The sequence below is a fragment of the Ursus arctos genome, chromosome Y (genome assembly GCF_023065955.2).
Source record: "Ursus arctos isolate Adak ecotype North America chromosome Y, UrsArc2.0, whole genome shotgun sequence".
NCBI classification, from domain to species: domain Eukaryota; kingdom Metazoa; phylum Chordata; class Mammalia; order Carnivora; family Ursidae; genus Ursus; species Ursus arctos.
The window spans coordinates 23,954,223-23,975,151 of record NC_079874.1 but is presented as its reverse complement, the minus strand read 5'-3'; the positions used below and the strand labels follow the sequence as shown (position 1 = coordinate 23,975,151).

The 20,929-nt window shown below is 35.1% G+C and overlaps 1 protein-coding gene across 17 annotated transcripts in view; it reads right to left on the bottom strand.

Moving 5' to 3' along the window:
- Positions 1–20,929, bottom strand: part of LOC113248372 (probable ubiquitin carboxyl-terminal hydrolase FAF-X) — a 155,144-nt gene that overhangs the window by 15,836 nt on the left and 118,379 nt on the right. For all 17 annotated transcript variants that reach the window (XM_044380522.3, XM_026489772.4, XM_044380523.3 and 14 more), the window contains 8 exons: positions 20,545–20,691; positions 19,409–19,555; positions 14,625–14,847; positions 12,636–12,856; positions 10,411–10,601; positions 3,839–4,012; positions 2,679–2,820; positions 850–1,597 (listed from right to left, as the gene is read on the bottom strand). In XM_044380522.3, coding sequence (XP_044236457.1) covers positions 850–1,597; positions 2,679–2,820; positions 3,839–4,012; positions 10,411–10,601; positions 12,636–12,856; positions 14,625–14,847; positions 19,409–19,555; positions 20,545–20,691 — 1,993 coding nt within the window. The remainder of the gene's footprint in view (positions 1–849; positions 1,598–2,678; positions 2,821–3,838; positions 4,013–10,410; positions 10,602–12,635; positions 12,857–14,624; positions 14,848–19,408; positions 19,556–20,544; positions 20,692–20,929) is intronic.

Sequence of the window (20,929 nt, the reverse complement as noted above, 5' to 3'; positions counted from 1 at the left end):
GTATTTATTTATTTTAAAGATTTTATTTATTTATTTGACAGAGAGAGACAGCCAGCGAGAGAGGGAACACAAGCAGGAGGAGTGGGGGAGGAAGAAGCAGGATCATAGGGGAGGAGCCTGATGTGGGGCTCGATCCCAGAATGCCCAGGATCATGCCCTGAGCCGAAGGCAGACGCTTAACGACTGAGCCACCCAGGCACCCCAATTTAAATGTATTTAAACAAACGCCCAATGTTAAAAAGATCTTTGCCAGAAGTAGTATTTAGTGCCTATCTTAGCCCTTTATCAAACCATGTTTCAAACTAATGTTGGAGTTAAATTGTTATAAATAAAAGCTCTTCTACGTTTCTAGATACTGTCACTACTCAAAAATACAGGTATCTTAGATATTTGACTTTAACATGATGAACTAAAAATGCTGACATAGGGATGCCTGTGTGGCTCAGTGGGTTAACTGTCTGCCTTTGACTCTGGTCAAATGATCCTGGGGTTCCGAGAGCAAGTCCTATATGAGGTTCTTGCTAGGCAGGGAGTCTGCTTTACCCTCTGCCTGCTCTGCCCCTCATTCCCCTCACATAATGGTCTCTCCCTCTCTCTGACAAATAACTAACTAACTAACTAAATACATAAATACCTTTAATAAAAATTAAAAAGCTGACAATTTTAAAATAAAATGAGGCTAATCGTTTTCTGAAAAAAAAAAAAAGGATAAGGAAAGGTGAAGGATACTGAAGGAAACCTTCAGAAAGCTGAAGGAAAATATTAATATGCACTTATGGCTGATAAAAAATCCTGGAAGTGAAATAAAAATTACTCTTTATTGATAGGAAGCTAAATGCAGAAACTTACCTGGAGCAGGGCTTAGATAAATACCGTTACATGTAAGCAGTTTTTTCACAAACTGAAAATATTCTAAACTGTACTGCATTCGATTATGCATGAATTGCACATTTTGTTTTCGAACATTTCTCTCAATGGCTGGTGACATAATTTGATGGGGTCTTGTGATAGTAAGCTCTGATATATATCTTATCATCTCATCATCTTGGTCTATTGTGTCCATTCGTTCATAAAAAAGTATATAAGCATTCCACCATCTTTTCTGCCGCCTGTATGACATCCGCTTCATCATATGATCAAATACTTCTCCCATGTACTCTCCACCAAAACACTGGTTCTTCATTTCTTCATCATCATCCATTTTACATTCTGTTACATCTCCGTCATCAAATTTATACCAGTGATTTCTCTCACCATCTTTACCATTCCTTTGAATGATGTAAGAATAATAATGTCCTCCACTTGCTTGGCCACTGTGTACAAGCACACCCACAAGTCTGTATTTCGTGCTTCCTGCTGTCTCACTTTCAGACTGCTCAATCTGTTGTATCAACTGACTGTCTGGGTTTATATTATTTCCTTCCAGTTTTGCAACACCTGGTACTGTGTAAGGTTCCATATCCAGCTCTCGTGGAAATTCGAAATAATCATTGAATTTAATTGCACATTCTCTTTCCCAGTCATAGTCAAATCGTTTCAATTGGATAGCAAGAACAGGAGGCAACTTTTTAATCAGCAAGCGCTTTACTGTGTCAACCTACAATAAACAGTGAATATAAACAGGTGCTTCTATAACCCAAATAAAACATAAAAAAATTTAAAACTTTATGATCTGGATTTATTCAGAAATACATCAGTACATGATAATGAATACACAGATCATTTGGTTACTACTTTTTCAAAACATTTATACTGAGCCTAAAAATATGTAACTGTTGTCTCATGTTATGCAGAAATTAATGGCTACATGTTTCCACACTTCTACTTCTATCTGATCATGTTACTTTTCTGATGTTTATTTTTATGCTAATGAACAGAATATGCTGGGAACAAACCTAAGAAATATTATACGTAATAAGAGCATCTAATACATATAGCATTTACGGCCACATAATATGCTAAATGCTACACACATATTAATGTATTTAATTCTCAGTGTTCTGAAAAACTCCTAACTCAAGGTCCACAGTTCAAAATATGGGGAGGAAGAGTGGCAGGATGTGTAAAAAACAGACTACCTTACAGGAAACTGTCTGAGACCTGTAGATAGCAGACAATATTGTGGCTTTAGAGATCATGATCTAAGTGGTGTTTAATGTCAGATTAATACGTAGTTAGGAGATGCGAGTAGGGCTCTGAAAAATAATTGTGTAATATCTATCTTCAAAGACATATTATCATCCCATCTCTAGCTGCTTATGTGACTGGAATAAAATTAATTGGTTGGGTTGGAAAAAACCGAATCCGGTGTTTAAAAAAAAACGTAAGTGGTTATGAAAATCTGATGTAACCAAATAAAATGAGTGATTCTAAACATATAGAGTAACCTGGAATATAAAAGAGAAACAGTGTTTTCTATTATCAGCCCTTCTGGTTTGAGGAATTCAATAGCAACTATGAAATCTAAAATGAATCATCCAAATGAAATGTTTTTTTCTAGTCTACTTGCTTTATTTTCTCTCAATAGTTTCCCAGACAAATCTTAACTTGTGACTGCCTCTCTGCCATAACTTAACAAAGCAGAGATAGAGTGGTAAATTTTGAGGTTGAACCAAACTCTGACATCTTGCAGTTCTGTTAAACGTTATCATTGATTTTTAAAACCAGACAATACATACCTTTTTGTCACATTTTTCACATCGATATGCATTTGCACCTTCCAATAAATCTCCCTTGATATACTGTTCCAAAGAATCAAGAAGGTTTTGGTGATTTCTTATATCTACATTCAGAGTTGTAAAAGATTCTTCACACTCGTATCTAAAGATATTATTTTAAGAGACAAGCAAAAAGATTTATTCCTTAGGTTTCCAGTTATCCTTTAGTTGTAAACTTGATCCAAAATACATTTTTAGTCTTTATTATATCATTCAAATACATTAGCCAAAGTATTATTAGTAAGCTTATAGTTATCTTAAATAAATTTACAGTTATCACTTAGTTGTGTGGGCAATATATTAGGGGCCCAATCTCATGAACCCAAGATCAAGAAACTCATCCTTACTAAGCGAGGCAAGTGCCCCTATATTGGATTCTTTTTTTTTTTTTAAGATTTTATTTATTTATTTTAGATAGGAGTAAGAGAGAGAGAGAAAAGGAGCAGGGGGCAGAGGCAGAGAGAGAAGCACGCTCTCTGCTGAGCAGGGAGCCTAGCATGGGACTCAATCCCAGGACCCTGGGCTTATGACCTGAGCTGAAGGCAGAGAGTTATACTACTGAGCCACCCACGTACCCCATTAGATTCCTTATACATATTATTGCTTATCATCACCTTCATAAAAAACCTGCTAGAAAAAAAAAATCCACACCTATTTCACAGATAAGGAACTAGAGTGGAGATGGGAGGGGGGGCTATCAAAGAGTTGGTGCACTTGGGGCACCTGGGTGGCTCAGTTGGTTAAGCATCTGCCGTTGGCTCAGATCATGATCGCAGCATTCTGGGATCAAGCCCTACTTACGGCTCCCTCTCACACTTCCCTTGCTTGTGTTCCCTCTCTCGCTGTCTCTGTCAAATAAATAAATAAAATCTTAAAAAAAAAAAAGTTGGTGTAGTTCTTGAGGAAAAGTGGTCATCTGAAGTTATACTTGTTTGACCTCACTGGTTAGGTTCTTTATATTCTCTCATACTGCTTGCTACCTTATATATTTAAGTAGTAATTTATGGGGGTGTGTGAAGCCTGCTTAAGATCCTCTCTCCCTGGTGTGCCCAGGTGCCTTAGCTGGTTAAGCCTTCAGCTTACATAAAATTGGAACAATAAAAACCTTAATTAGCACTTACCTATGGGGGCACCCTTGGCAAATCTTCTGATCAGCAAAGGAACCTCCCAGGACTTGACTTAGTATAGCTGGATGTCCTAAAGCTTTTAGAGCTTCATCTAAACTATCCACCAAAGAATTAAAAAACTCTAAGGCATCATGTTGTTCACGAAGATTAACAGGTTCACCCCAAAGCCTGAGGGAAAAAAAAAACAGAATAAAGCTAAGAACTACACTATGCCCCTAGAATACCTATATTTTACTTTTCATAACCACAACAAAAATGTCAGAAACGTAAGCTGAGCCTTTATTCATATAGGAAGCGGAAATAAAGCAATAAACACTATCTACTGAGTAGCAATGGTAGTGGAAGTGAAGTTCACAGTAAAAACTGTACTCCATTATCAAAGAATTACCATGACATTATGGGTAGCAGACTTTAAAAATGGCATCTGAAAAAAAAAAAAAGAATGATGTCTTCTATATGAAACACGGATTTTGGGCATTTTGAATTCAAGTAAAGAACATTAACATGCAGAAAGAAAACCCATTCTTTTTTTTTTTTTTTTTAAAGATTTTATTTATTTATGTGACAGCAAGAAGCAGGCTCCCAGCCGAGGAGCCTGATGTGGGACTCAATCCCGGAACGCCAGGATCACGCCCTGAGCCGAAGGCAGACGCTTAACGACTGCGCTACCCAGGCACCGCAGAAAACCCATTCTTAAATGGTTGTTGTAAGTTACTACTACCCTGACATTTAGTTTTGTTTAAATCTTCCATGCCATATTGCAAAGTTCACAATCATTTATTCTTAAAGTGATTTTTCCAAATGAAAAAGGGAAAGCTTTGTCCTGTTCTAGAGTAATTTCCAGTAATCTAAATGAATTTATGATTCAGTCCAGGTCTGCCTGGCTGGCTTAGTCAATAGAGCACGCAACTCCTGATTTCAGGGTTGTGAGCTTGAGCCCCGAATTGCGAGTAGTTTACTTAAAAGAAATTAAGACAACAACAAAAAATTTAGGCCAACAGATCCTGAGAAGACAAAATACCAAGTGTATGAACAAAAAATGAGAACTGTTGTTGCTAATAGCCAAGTTATGGATGGTATTAGTAACATTTAAAAAAAAAGATTTTATTTATTTATTTGACACAGACAGCCAGCAAGAGAGGGAACACAAGCAGGGGGAGTGGGAGAGGAAGAAGCAGGCTCCCAGTGCAGGAGCCTGATGTGGGGCTCAATCCCAGAACACCAGGATCACGCCCTGAGCCAAAGGCAGATGCTTAACGACTGAGCCACCCAGATGCCCCAGATGGTATTAGTAACATTTAATGGTTACAGAATAATAATATACATAGAGAATAAAACATATTTTCAGCAAAACATGGTAAAATGTTAAATTTGGTAAGATATTTATTTAAGATATCTTTCGTGTGTGGTATGCTTTTACCATTTAAAAAACTAGCTGCTTATTTTTTATTTTTAGATGATTATTTTTGAAAAATTAATTTTAAATTTATATTTAAATTTAATTTAAATAAAAAACATTCACTCTTTTTGGAGCACAGTATTTACATTACGAAATGCACAGTTTTGTAATGACCACCACAATCAATATATCAGAACCATACCTCCGTCCTCACCTCCCACACCACATCTCCTAATGCTACCATGTTAGTAGTCAAACCCTTCCATAGTCTTAATTTCTAGAAATGAAATTCTCTCATTTTTTTATAGTATTGAGCTGAAGTACTGTTTTTCAAAGTTACTTTGAGTTTGCTCTTTCAACTTTTCTGGCATTAGTGTCTGGATCACTAACAGTTTTTTCCTACCATTTTGTTTTTATTTTTTAAATTTTTATTTTTTAAAAAGATCTTATTTATTTGAGAAAGCATGACAAAGATAGTGAGAAAGCACAAATGGGAGGGGAGTGGGAGAGGGAGAAGCAGACTCCCCACTGAGCAGGGAGCCCAACTAGGAACTCGATCCCAAGACCCTGGGATTATGACCTGAGCTAGAGGCAGATGCTTAACCGACTAAGCACTCAGGTGCTCGTACGATTTGGTTTTTAAAAACAATTTTGAGGTAACTGTAGAATCACAAAGAGTTCTAAAAAATAACACAAAATATGCTCTCTGTGCCTTATGCACAGTTACCCCCAATGGTAACATCTTACAAATCTATAGAATAATATCACTATCAGGTACTGATACTGGTACAAGTTCTAGTGTTACTAAGATTTCTACAGGCTTACTTCTATTCTACTTCTATCTGTATGGTATTTAGCTTTATGAAATTTTGTAACTTCTGTGTATTTGTGTATCTACCTTTGTCAAGATACAGAACAGTTGCCATCATAAGGATCTCACAAGCATTCATTCTACAATCACACCCATCTACCTGCCACTCATTCCCAACCTCTGGCAAACACTAGCCTGTCTTTCATTTCTTAAACTTTGTCATTTCAAACATTTTATATGGAGAGAATTATATAGTAGGTAGCCTTTTGGAGTTGGCCTTTTTTACTCACCAAAATGCTGAGATTCACCAAAGTTGCTGCATGTACCGAGTTCATTGTTTTTTAGTATCTAAATGGGTATACCAATTCATTTAACTACTGAGCTGTGGAAGAACATCTTGGTTATTCCCAGTCTGGGGCTACTCAGAGCTGCTCTGAATATCTATGTGCAAGTTTTGGTGTCAACCTAAAATTTCTTTTCTCTGCACTACTGGATTATATAAGAAACTGCGAAATTGCTTTCTAGGATAGTCAAATTATTTTATATTCACACCAGTAACAGGTGATCCCATTTCTCAGTACCCTAGCCAGTATTTGGTGTTGCCACATTTATTTTACCAATCCCATACAAGTACTGATCTCACATATGCTTTCATCTCTTTATTTTAATTCACAGCATTAAATTTAAATTTGATTTCTTGCATGGTGCAGATAATTGAGGGTTGTTTTTTAATCTCATCTAACAATCTGTGGCTTTTAATTGGACCAATTTCATTTTATAATATATAACTGAATTTAGGCATATTATCCTATTATTTTGTTTGTGTATCAGTTTTTCCTTCTCTTTTGGGAATTATTTAATTATATTTTTCTACTTCAACGAATCTGTTGGCTGTTTACATGTTATTTTTTAGTGTTTGCTCTATAAATAGTAATAACTCATCATGTAGAGTTTTTTCTTTTTTTAAAGATTTTATTTATTTGACAGACAGAGAGACAGCCAGCGAGAGTGGGAACACAGGGGGAGTGGGAGAGGAAGAAGCAGGCTCCCAGCAGAAGAGCCTGATGTGCGGCTTGATCCCAGAACGCTGGGATCACGCCATGAGCTGAAGGCAGACACTTAACCACTAAGTCACCCATGTGCCCCTAGAGTTTATGTTTCGACATTCATATAACATACAGAAGCGAGGTACCTGAGTGTCTCAGGTTAAGTGTGTGCCTTCAGCTCAGGTCATGATCTCACCGTCCTGGGATCTAATCCCATATCAAGAGTCCTGCTTCACATTCCCTGCTCAATGGGAAGTCTGCTGCTCCCTCTCCCTCTGCCTTTCTCCTTGCTCATACTCTCTTTCTCTCTCTCGAATAAATAAAATCTTTAAAAAACAAAAACAGAGACGACTCGAGGCCAAATAATGGCCTTTATTTTTCTCTTTGTTATAAATGTTAAATGTGTTACATTAATAATATATCGAATGATTTCCTTTTCATTATTATTTTTGCTTTCCATATTTATACAAACTAAATCATAAAAGAAAAACAGAATACTGTGAGTACACATTATTTCACATTTCTGATATTCTTCTTTTATTTGTGAAATTCCCAATTTTCTCTGGTAAATTATCCCCCACCAGCGGAACTTTGTGAGGAAATTCTTCGCATATATCCCTTTGAGAATGAAGGTACTTATTTCCCATTCACTACTTGAGAATATTCTAGCCAGAAATAGAATGCTGCGATATTTTCTTGTTTATTAGTTAGTGTTATACCAAGAAATCACTGCAAAATCTAACGTATTCTGCCTTTGTTTATATTTTATAAATTTATTTCTTAGTTTACATACTTGATCCATTTGGGGTCAATATTAATACATATGATTTAAGGTTATGGTCAAATAGTTAAAGACTGAAAGCTTTTTTCTAAGATCAGGAAAGAGGGAGGGATTCCTTATTTCTTCATAGAATTGGAAGGTCTATTAGCCAATAACAACTGGCAAATTAAGAAACATAAGTATCTAAACTGGAAATACTAAAGATTCCACAAACACTGTTAGAATTCAAGCAACAAATTCAGCAAAGTTGCAAGATATAAAAATCAACATGTAAAAATCAGTATGGGGGATTATTACTGATGCATAGAGAATTTCAGTTTAGAAAAAAATGAAAGAAAAAGGTCCTGGATTTCAGTGATGGTGCACAAAATGTAAATGTACTCAATGCCAATGAATTGTACACCAAAAACCATTTAAAATGCTTGTTTATGTCATACACATTTTAGAACAATAAGAAAATAATGCATTAGAGTGGAAACCTGAAAAATGAAAAATAGGTAAAAGGGCTATCCTCAAATTTTAAAAATTTTGTGCATTAAAGGAACTACCAAGACAGTGAAAAGCAAATCGACAGAATGGGAGAAAATATCTGTACATCACTTATCTGTAAGTGCCTACTACAGTGATTATACAAAGAACTCTTCATAACACAGTAGCAAATAGACATGGAGAAAGTACTTGAATAGACACTTTCCTTAAAGCAAAATAACAAAACAATAAATACATTGAGCTATTCAACACTATTATTCATGACGGAAATGCAAATTAAAACCACAATAAGGTATCACTTGACACCAATTAGGAAGGCTATCACAAAAACAAATGGAAAAAAGAGAAAAGGAAAACACAAAAAATGAAAAAAAAAAAATACTGATTGTTAAAAAACCGCAACCATCAAATTTTGGTGGTGGCAAAGTAAAATGACATAAAGGACATGGAACAGTTTGGTTGCTCTTGAAAGATAAGCAGAATGACCATATGACCCAGCACCTACACTGCTCACATATATACCAATGAAATAAAAATGTAATCTCATACAAAAACTCATATAACATGAATGGTGATAGAAGCACTATTCAAATTACCAAAAGAAAGAAACCACTGAAATGTCCATCTATTGATGAAAGAAACAAACTGTGTGGACTATCCATCCACACAATGGACTATCATTTCAGCCATGAAACGCAGTCCTGATACAAGCTAAAAAATGGATGAAAACATTATTTATTGCTTTGTGAAAGAAGCTGGATGAAAAATGCCATATTACATAATTAAAAATACATGAAATAATGAAAATGGGCAAATTCATATAGAAAGAACATTAATTTTTTGTTGTTGATGTGTCAGAAGAAGGGAAAACAGGAATAGCATTTTGAATGCATTAAACTGGCACTGAATTGTACATTTTTAAATAGTTATGATTCATGATGGTGAATTTCATGTTATGTGTCTAGAATATAGGTAGCATAAAAGTGCAGACAAATTGTGAGGTCTCCCATTAAATGGAGAAAGTAACTGTGAAGACAAAAACATATTTAAGTACAAATACATTACAAATTTAGTAAACACGTAATTCAAGAGCAAAACTAACCATCTACATATCCTGCTATGTATGTAGAAATATATAGATACATAATACATACACACATGTACAAACAACTGGATGAAAGATTTTCAGATAAAAATTAGAAATACAGTAGCATAGTAATTTGGAAAAACAAGCAATGTTGACTAGACTATTGAATAAAATCTTGAGTCAGACACAAGATAACTTAGGAAAAACAAAATACTGAAATAGCTAGAGTGGAGAGAAAGGTCTATGCAGGTGATAAAACTAAAAGAGCATAGATCTTGAAAGAAATAGTATACATGCAAATCAGTCTTTTGACCTAGATGAACACTTCAATTTGTGTAAGACAAAAATTTATATATTGATAGTGTGATTTTAGTTCATATATATACACAAATCTATCATACAGAGATCTACATATATACACATAGAACTATCAGCCAACTGCAGTAGATGGGTTCTGATCCTGAATTAAAAAAAAACCACACTATTAAGAAAAATTAAACAACTTGGTAAATTTAAACCGTAACTTCAATATAGCGATATTACAGAGTTTTTATTTAGGTGTGGTGATATCATGCTTATGCTTATTTTAAAAAGAGATACATAAATGAAAAAGCTACATATATTATATGTATATATAATGTCTAAGTTATGTTTCAGTTGAGAATTGCTGAGTCCAAGAGATGACTACATATTAGCACTCTGTTTTTGCAGAAGTTTTTCCCAATAAAAAGTTAATTACATCTTAAAACTAAAGAATACAGCCTGCCTCCCTTTATATGGTAATTCTTATGTCCTTCCAGCAAGACAAAGATAAAGAAAAAAACTAAGAAGGGCGTTAGAATATCACCATTGTTTAAATATTAAATAACTATACATTGTTACATATACACAAATTTAAACTTAATATACTGAAATTTTTATAAAATCAAAATTATCATCCACCCACAATATACCTGAACTGTTTCCAAAATCCTCTGGGCACATAGTATTGTAGTCGGGAAGCAGCTAAATGACCAAAGATGACTTGAAGATGTCGTAGGACACCAATATTGTATTCTTTCCTATCTTCGGTCTTACTCAAAGCTGGTTTGTCTTCAAATTGATGAGGATATCCAAATACATCATCTCGGGGATCAACATTACTCTAAAGACCAAAAAACAAACAAACAAACAAAAAAACAAAAAAACACAAAACACCAAAACCAAAAACAAATAAAGAAAAACCCATCATTGATGAGCTAATCTAACTTTAGAAGTTGAGACAAATAAAATCAGTGAATGAATGATCTGCATTACTTTACATTTCATGTTTCCAAAGCACACAACTTTCAATTTACAGTATTAGTGCTTATTCCTATAATTTCACAGATGAGTTATCATTTAAAAATCATAAAAGAATAATCCTGAGGGGTGCCTGGGTGACAGTTAAGTGTCCAACTCTTGTTTTTGGCTCAGGTCATGATCTCAAGCCCTGCATTATGCTCTGCACTCAGCGGGAGTCTGCTTAATATTCTCTCCCTCTTTCCTTCCTGTTCATGCTGTTTTTCTCTCTCTAAAATAAATTAATAAAACTTAAAAAAAAAGAAGAGGAAGAACGGGAAGGGGAAGAGGAAGAAGAAGAATCCTGAACATCCACTGGAGATAGTATAAGAAAAAAAGATTTAATATTCAGTAGCCTAGATTGAGATAAATGAATATTTGTTATAAATAACTTTTGAGGAAATAAGTTAGCCTTTCCAGGATTCATTTTCTTCCAGAGATAATGAATTCTTCACAGATTATATGAAATAATTTATGTGGATTAATAAATACAATTAAAGCTACCTTTGGTAAAAACAGCATTGACAAAAGCTCTGAAGGTCTTAATCATACTATACAGCAAAATTTAGTTGTTTTACAGAGCACTGAACACCGTTTTATATTGTTTGCTCTGTGTCAGAAGCTTATGACAGAAGTAGACAACACTCAGTTCTTGCCACTGAGAAGGTCACACTCTAGGAAAGCAACATAGTAAACAGACCACCACAATGTATTTTTCAAACACTGTAAAGCATAGGGTTATCAAGTAGCAAAAGAAATTTGGCATCTTGTCCAAATTTTCTGCATTTTGCCAGTATGGTTAGCCTATCTATTTATGTTTAATTCATCATCCTACCAGTAATATGAACAAAGCAAAACTAAGATTTATATCCCAGTTTTCTCTGAAACACTGGTTCTTAACCAGGTACTGGTGTGGGCACCTCATATGGGGATTCTTAAAAAAACAAATAAATAAAATAAACATATCCAGATACTAATGCCTGGATGGTGTAATTTGTCAAATATGAGAAGAGTGCAGGCAGCTGAATGTTGCAGAATCTCCATGACCACTAGACAGCCAAACTAGTTTTGGTCACCGAAGGCAAGAACTATAGGAATGGGGGAAAAACCACTTACTACAATTAGAGTATTTTCTGTCTTCTCTATTAATTCCTATGAACTTGTGTAAAGGAAAAAGGAGAAGAAAAATAAACACAGTTTGATATAAACAATAACTAAAAGTTAAGTCCTTCATATTAATGTATAAAGAGCTACATCTTAGTTTTACATACTCTGATTTGCCACTAACACACAACTTTCTGATGTTCTGTACTGGATACTCCTGGTAGCATGGCCACATCCTTACTATTTACTAGTATTGTTAACAGGATCATATAGTATTATTATTTAAAGTAGCAAACAAGTTTGGTTTTATATTAGGAAAAAATCATAATATGAGAACAATATTAAGAGTATTCTAAGAATAAGCGTAGGTGGTGAAACTGATAAATAATATAAAAGGAAAAAGAGAACAATATACCTCAAAAGATAAAAAAATAAAAATATAAATTATTTAAAAATAAAAGATATTTACTTTATAACACTGCATTTTACTTACCACACTGCACAAAACATGATTACATTAACTGCTGCTTTGAAGAACAAACAGAAAAGTTGTAATAAAGATTATCAACTTCAGTTGAAAGTCTGTTAGATAATAAGCACTATGATATGCCAGAGATAGTAGCTCAAAGATTCTTGTCCTGTCATCAAAAGCAGTTCAAAAAAGTCCTACAAGAAGTATAATATTCTAAGAGAAAAAAAGAGTATCTGGTAATCAAGTCTTTGAAACACAGAAAAAATAAAATGGAAGATTTACCTCACTGTCCTGCTTCTCATCACCGAACATATCATCATCTACATCACTACCTGTGCCTTCCACAGCCAGAATACTGTTTCTGATAGAAGGAATCATGTATAGCTGTTGGATCACAGAGTTCATGTAACAAGTAGCACCAGCATTTTTGAGTCCCACAAATCCTTTCGATGGGCGGGGTCCAACAGGTGGCAGATACTCCCACTCAGTAAGAGCTTCACAAGCTGAAAGAAGAAAAGATCCTCATAAGACGATAATAATGACTCTGTCTGCTGGCCACTGTGTTATGGTGATAAGTTAATATTAGCAATAATTCCATCAGTACTACAGCCATCTGTAACTGGTGCTCCAAATTTTTATTTCAGTACCATCATACAGATCCTTTCTAAGAACTACTGAGTCCGCATTTTACTGATGCTGCTTCTATGACCATCTGCTAAAGTCATATAAGACAGTATAATACTAAATTTCTTTGTGTAAACTATGAGTGAAAACTGCTTTGCCTATGCCCACAATTTTATTTTGAGGAATTTCAAAGGTCTGTTAGAGCCATAAATCACTTTATATCCTCCATCACCTTCTATAAATTGAAAATAATCTGAACATCAAGCACTATCTGGGAAACAGATTACATAAATCAAGAATATACTAAATTGCAAATTATATGGCCAATAAGTAGAATGAGATGGATCTTTATGTGCCATTAGATTTTTATTGAATGCAGAACTAAATAAAAGAAAGTGAAGAATGCTGTATGCAGTATAACCGAATTTGTGTTAAAAAGAAAAAAATTTAGGGGCGCCTCGGTGGCTCAGATGGTTGAGCGTCCGACTCTGTTTCGGTTTGTTATGATCTCAGGGTTGTGAGATCCAGCCCCATACAGGGCTCTGCACTAAGTGCGGAGTGTGCTTGGGATTCTCTTCCTTTGCCTCTCCCCCTGCTTGTATGTGTGTGTGTTCTCTCTTACATAAACAAAAAACCTTAAAAAAAAAAAAAAGAAAAATTCTAAACAGACATAAACAGATATACAAATTGCATATGCATACACAATTTCTGAAACAGGAATATGGAATTGGAAGGAAGTTTAGTACCTTTGGTCTTAAGTCTTCTTCTATATGTGAATGAAATAACCATACAATTCATAAGCTACATAAATTTAGAGAAACAAAACTAAGTTTTTAAACATCTATGTAGATTCCACAGTACCAAAAAATATAACTTTAGTCTAGAAACTCTAAAAATTTGAATGAAAAGTTTCTTATACTCTGAAAGACAGGAAAACGAAGATAATTTCAGATGTTCTTAAAGGTTACTCTTGATGTACTCATGCATTAGTTCCGTATGTTGTATTAGCAAACCCACGGTCTGCTCTTAAATAGATTTTATGTTCTTATTTACTCTAATTTTTATTAATTATTCCCTTCTCTTTGAGTTTAGTTCTAATAAGAGCCAAAGACAGCTTTCAATGGAATAAGACTCATGTGGCATTAAGTGAGAACATAATAAAATGCACGTGTTATCTTTTCACACTGTAATCTTCAAAACTTTAACTTTTTTAAAACTCACATTAAGATAACTTTGCCTGATTTGAGAGTGAGGGCCTGCATCTCTCTCCATTCATAGACTTTCTTTTTTAATTCTTTGTATTTTTAGTTTTAAATACTAAGGAGCATCAAATTTGGCTTCTTGAGTTTAAATTTTATTTTATATTTGATGAAACAGAACATTTTGCCAAATTACTTGGAACACCTATATAAAGGCATTTAAATATAACTGGAGAATTTTTCTTTGTAAGGCTCTGTGCTTATCATAGTCTGTTTTTGAGTATTTAGAATGGTCTTAATTACATTTGATTATTAAAATTATTAAACTAGTAAGTAGTTGCTAAAAACACACACACACGAAACATTTTGTAAAAGAAAAAACACCCCAGAATTTTAAACATGGAGATATCCGAACGAACAAAACAACTTTGTAAGTTACAATACTTACTAGTTATTGCTGTGCCTATGTAATACATTTCAGTCAAACAGTCTACTATTTGTTTGAGGTTCCTTACACAGCCAACAGCTAATGCTACAAGTAGTTCAAAACCAGCATTGATGGTAGCAGGTGAACTACAGACTGGGATAGCCTGCTCAGCTGGCAGTTCTCCATTTCTCATACATTGCAAGTAAACTTTGGAAGCCGGAAAGATGAAATCATCAATTAATTCCTAAAGAGTTGAAAAAACAGATCACATATTATTAGCAATAATATATATTCTAGGAAAAAGTGTACCTTGGAAGGAAATCTTTTTATATTTATTTGAGAAAATACACCTGTTTATATTTTACAACAAATTTGGATTCTCAAATAATAAAATGAAATTCTATTTCACACTATTGATTTTAATTAGGAAATACAATTCTAGATATTTTAGGTAAAAAAAAAAAAGCTGGCAACAAAAAATATATTCTAAATAAACCTACTCCTGTAATAAAATAACTAAAATAATTTTGTATAAAAATAAAATGTATTAAAATAAAAAGAATACTTTCCTTGAATTATAAGAAATATCAGAAGAAATTTATCCAATATAACATAAAAAATGAAATCTTGCAAGATAAAATTTTTCTTTAAAGTTTTGATAAAAAATTGAGATAAGTAAATAACCAAATCAAATGTTATTCATTAACGTTCTTAAACATTTTATTGAACACTGATTTACAATTATAGTTAACCCTTGAACAATATAAGTTTGAACTACTTGAACTACGTGAGTTGGATCCACTTATACAACGGCTTTTTATCGATGCATGTACTGGAACGTTTTTTTCAGAGATTTGCAACAGTCTGAAAAAACTGACAGATGAACCACATAACCTAGAAACATTCACAAAATTAAGTGAATATTATTAATGAATGCTTAAAATATATGTAGATACTAGTTTATTTTATCTGTAAAATAAACACAAGTTAGAAGAAGTTATCATGTATTCAAATGTGTCCACACATTTACATGGTGCCATTCCAGTCCAGAGAAATGCAGACAAATATAAAGATACAGTATTGAATCTTAATTGCTGAAAATTCACTATAGTATATATGGCAATTTAATATCCTGTTGCTGCTGCAGTGAGCTCAAGTGTTTTGAATATTCCCTTGAAACACTGTGTGAAAAAAGCAACACTATGTGAGTAGTTTGTGTCTTTAATAAACTGCATATCACAGTAAAAGAGATCTCTCACTGTTCTCATGTATTTTTCATCATGTTTAGTGAAGTACTGTAAACTGTAAATAACATCACCAGACCCACAAAAAGTGCCCCTAGTGATGCTGGAAGTGTTCTCAAGAAGCAAAGAAAAGCCATGAGATCACATTATTACAGCTAGGCCAGCAGGTGCAAAAACCCGTCACTATCTTTTGTGAAATGCCTTTTCATGTCTCATGTTGTAAATGCCGCTTTCCTGTGGGTATGGGGTTGCCCTAAGGGAGGCATACCTATAGACAGACTCTAATTCGATCCTAGAAAAAGGAAAAGTCATTATACAATAACTTAAAAGGAAGGTGAAGGAATGTAAAGCTGGAAAATTTAATGCCAGCAAAGGATGGTTCCAAAAATTTAGAAAGAACTTTGCCTTGAAAAATGTCAAGAAAACAGGAGAGGCAGCCCCTGCCAACCAAGAGGCAGAAGACAAATTCCCAGATACCATTAAGAAAATCACCAAAGGAAAAGCAGGTTTTTATGCAGACAAAAGTGCCCTACTCTGGAAGAAAGTGTCACAAAGGAAGAGAAGCAAACACAAGGATTTAAGGCAGGAAGGCATAGGCCAAGTCTACTGTTTTGTGCAAAAGCAGCCAGGCCTGATCACGTCTGCTGTTAATTTGTGAGAACTGCTTCAAGTCGCTGAGACTAGAAGGGAAGAGATAAACACCAGAGCCTCTCTCGGTTGCACAAGAAAGCCGGACAATGAAAACCCTTTTTCTGAATTGGTTCCATCGATGCTTTGTCTCTGCCATCAGGAAGTACCCTGCCAGTGAGGGACTACCTCCTAAAGTTCTTTTGATATTGGACAGTGCTGCTCACGAGCTAGTCCCCCATGAGTTCGGCACCAGAGGTATCAAAGTGGTCTACTTGTCCCCAAACACAACGTCTCTAATTCAGCCCCCAGATCAGAGGGTCATAAATAAGGTCCTTTAAAGTTCAACACACATGGCACCATATGAAAAGAGCTGTCAGTGCTAGGGAAGAGAACCCCGATGTAAAGAACATCATGAGAACCTGGAAGGACTGCACCATCGAAGACGCCACCATTGTCAGAGAAAAATCCATGAGAGCCATGAAGCCCCAGTAACTCCTGCTGAAGAAAACTGTGTCTGGGTGTTGTGCCTGACTTCACAGTCTTTACAACAGAGGCAATCAGCAAAATCATAAAAGAGATTATAGGTATGGCAACGAAGGTGGAGGGTGAGGGTTTAAAGATCTGGATCTTGGAGACATTCAAGAGCTAATACACACCACCTCAGAAGACTTGACAGAAGTCAACTTGAGGGAGATGAGAACTCCTGAACCAGTACCAGATGATGAGGATGGAGACACAGAGGAAGCCATGCCGGAAAACAAATCGACAGTAGGCAGTCTGGCAGAAGGCTCTGATTATTCAAGACTGCTTTTGACTTCTTTTACGACATGGACCCTTCCATGATATGGACACTGAAAGTAAAGCAAACTGTAGAAGGGCTGGACCCATACAGTGACATTTTTAGAGAAACGAAAAAGCAAGAAAGTGTGACAGAAACTACTTTGTATTCCCATAAAGTTACACTGAGTGTACCTGCCTCTCCTGCCTCCCCTGAGACAGCAAGACCAACTCCTCCTCAGCCTACTCACTGCAAGGATGAGGAGGATGAAGACCTTTATGATGATCCCCTTCCATTTAGTGGACAGTAAATCATCATCATGCTGTACAGTTAATATACTTATCCATTGTGTTTGTGTGTGTCTTTATGGGAAAATTTAGTAATCATACAGCAGGAACTGCATGAGATGTTTCGTGTCATTAGCATCATCATGTATTCACTGTGTAGGACATCGTGTGCAAGACTCACAGGGAAGTGGATAGCCTATCCTTACAGAGCCATACAGAGAGTAAGACTTAACGTAAAATTAATAATGTGCTGGTGCTCTTACTGTTTTATGTTTTGCTTTCAAAGAGTTGCCTTACGCTATAATGATGCCTCTCTCTCAGAATTGGAGAAACTGTATCAGCCTCTCATCACATGTAACTGTTTCTTCTTTAATGTATTTGTGTCCAATTCTGTATTATGAATGTGACTGTGATACCATAGGCCATTAAAATTTTATACTGATTTGTTCATTAGTTATGTATAGGCTGACTACCAAGAAGCAATCGTATAGACCACAGTGGTTACCAAAAGCAACCATACCACCGCTTCTTTGTTGTCAACGCACGAACTGTTATACCTGTAAATAAATATGAATTGCTTTTTCATGTTATCTTTTCCTTTTTGGTGTCTAGTGTTAGTGGTACATATAACATCTACAGTGTTTTCTGACAATAAAGCAATATTGATGCAAAGGTACTGACAAGATGATTTATATTATAAGCAAACAATGTAAACTTATGGTATTAGTACATACAAAACAGTACTTTAAGATTACTTTCTTTTCTCTAGATTATTTTAAAAATACAGTACATATGGGGATGCCTGTTGGCTCTGCCTTCAGCTCAGCCTGTGATCTCGGGGTTCTGGGATTGAGTCCCGCATCAGGCTCCCTGATCAGCGGGGATTCTGCTTCTCCCTCTGCTTCTGTGGCCCCCCCACCCTTGCTCGTATCTCTCAAATAAAGAAATAAAATCTTAAAAAAAAACACAAAAACACATAATACACATAACATATAAAGTAAGTGTTAATCATTAGTTATGATGTCAGTAAGGTCTGTGGTCAAAAGTAAGCTATTAGTAGTTAACAGGGAGGCAAAAATTATATATGCAGATTTCCAACTGCATCAGGGCTCGGCTACCATAACCCTTTTATTGCTCAAGTGTCAACTGTATAAAATCTCCTGAATTAAAGGAGGCACACATTTATTTAAAAACCACTGTACTGAGGGGCGCCTGAGTCGGTTGACCGCCCAACTCTTGGTTTTGGCTCAGGTCATGATCTGAGGGTTGTGCAACTGAGCCCTGCACTGGGCTCCACACTCAATGCTGAGTCTGCTTGAGGTTCTCTCCCTGTATCCCACCCATGGTCTTGTGTGTGCTCTATCTCTAAAATAAATAAATCTCAAAAAATCCACAGTTAGGGTTAGGGAAAGTCTGTCGTCAGAGAAAGACAAATACCACACGATTTCACTCATATGTGGAATTAGAAAGAAATGATCATAGGGGAAAAAAAGAAAGGCAAACCAAGAAACTGACACTTAACTACTGAGAATAAACTGGTGGTTACCAGAGGTAGGTGGGTAGGGGGATGGGCGAAATAGGTGATGAGGATGAAGGAGTGCATTGTGATGAGCACCAGATGTTGTATGGGAGTGCTGAATGACTATATCGTACACCTGAAATTAATATAAAACTGTGTGTTAACTATAATTTAAATAAAAACTTAACAAAAATCACTGTAGCCATCACAGGGGCAAAGATTTCAATAAGATGAATAACAAAGATAGTATCTCTAAGCAAAATACTATAGAGCTCAATCAGATAGATTTGCTAACAAACATTTAAAAGGTCATGGTAATTAGTATAGTGCCAAAATTTAGAACTTACTTTAATGAGATTAGCACCTCCTTTTTCACAACCAATATGAAACTTTTTCTCAGGTGTCTGAAAGGTTAGTAACTCTTTTGTTACCCCAAGGTGACCTTCCAAGATTGGCTCTTCAACACCTGTTTCACCTGTATTTTTCACGTTATCCTGCCAAAGGAAAAATGTTAAGAAACCTAATTCATAGGAAAGGAGAACAAAAGAAGCAAGAACAAAAGGAGGCTGGAGCAAAGTGGTATCTCAGATGTAATTACTCCAAACCTTTCTATTCATGTGATATCTTCTTCCTTCTATTGAACTCTTTCAAATGTGGAATTTTGTCCCAAGACATTGGAAATGTCTGGATATATTTCTGGTTTTCACAAATATGAGGGAAGGGAAGACACCCCCCTAATAATTAGAGGCTGGAGTGTTGCTCAACATCCTACAATGTATATCATAGCTCCTCAGAAGAAGGAATAATGGTAAAATGTCAATGGTGCCGAAGTTGAGAAACAGGAGAATGTTAACCTACAGTTTAAAAGCTACCCATTTCGAAAATATATTCTAAAAGAACTCTGTCTTATAAGTGAAAGGTACAGGTGGTTAAATGTAAATGCTAATCAGACATTTCTAATTAAAAACAATTAAGAATATCCTAGATATGTAATAGGCAAAATATGTTAAAAACAAACAGGGGCGCCTGGGTGGCACAGCGGTTAAGCGTCTGCCTTCGGCTCAGGGCGTGATCCCGGCGATCGAGTCCCACATCAGGCTCTTCCACTATGAGCCTGCTTCTTCCTCTCCCACTCCCCCTGCTTGTGTTCCCTCTCTCGCTGGCTGTCTCTATCCTGTCTCTATCTCTGTCAAATAAATAAATAAAATCTTTAAAAAAAAAAAAAAAAAACCCAAAATGGAGGAAACTGAACATCAGCATTCTAAGTCCCAACTGAAGTAAACCATTTATATAAAATAAAATTAGCTGTATGTTCTATGTATTATGAGTTACTAATTTAGTAATGAAATGTGTATTTGTTTTATTTTTATTATTTCCAGGGGTTTCTTGTTTAACATAAATACTCAAAATTTTCATAAAGCCCTCTTTCAATAACGCAGCTGATTTAAAAGTGCTATAGTAAACTGAATATTATACCACTTACCTTAATCCTTTTGAGCCAATCTATTTCATTGTTTAGAAGAACTTCAGCATTGGGTACAATGATATTGCTGTTGTAAGCGTAATTAAGAAGGTGCCGTAGAAGAGTGAAATAGTCACCTGAATGTTTACCTCTCTCTCTTGCTGTGCTCTGAAATAATTATAATATGAATTCAAAAAGTCATGTTCAAAATTCATGTTAATTTTTAAAAATCTAGAAAATTGGTAAAATGAAATGGCAGCGCCTTATTATCAATGACATAAAACACAATAAAGCTGTTTGAATTCTATTTCTGCAAGACAGTGTTTATAAAAAGCAAATAAAAATCAGTCTATAGTACAGAAATTACTGTAAAAGATTATATTATTTTTATTTATTAAGCATAATG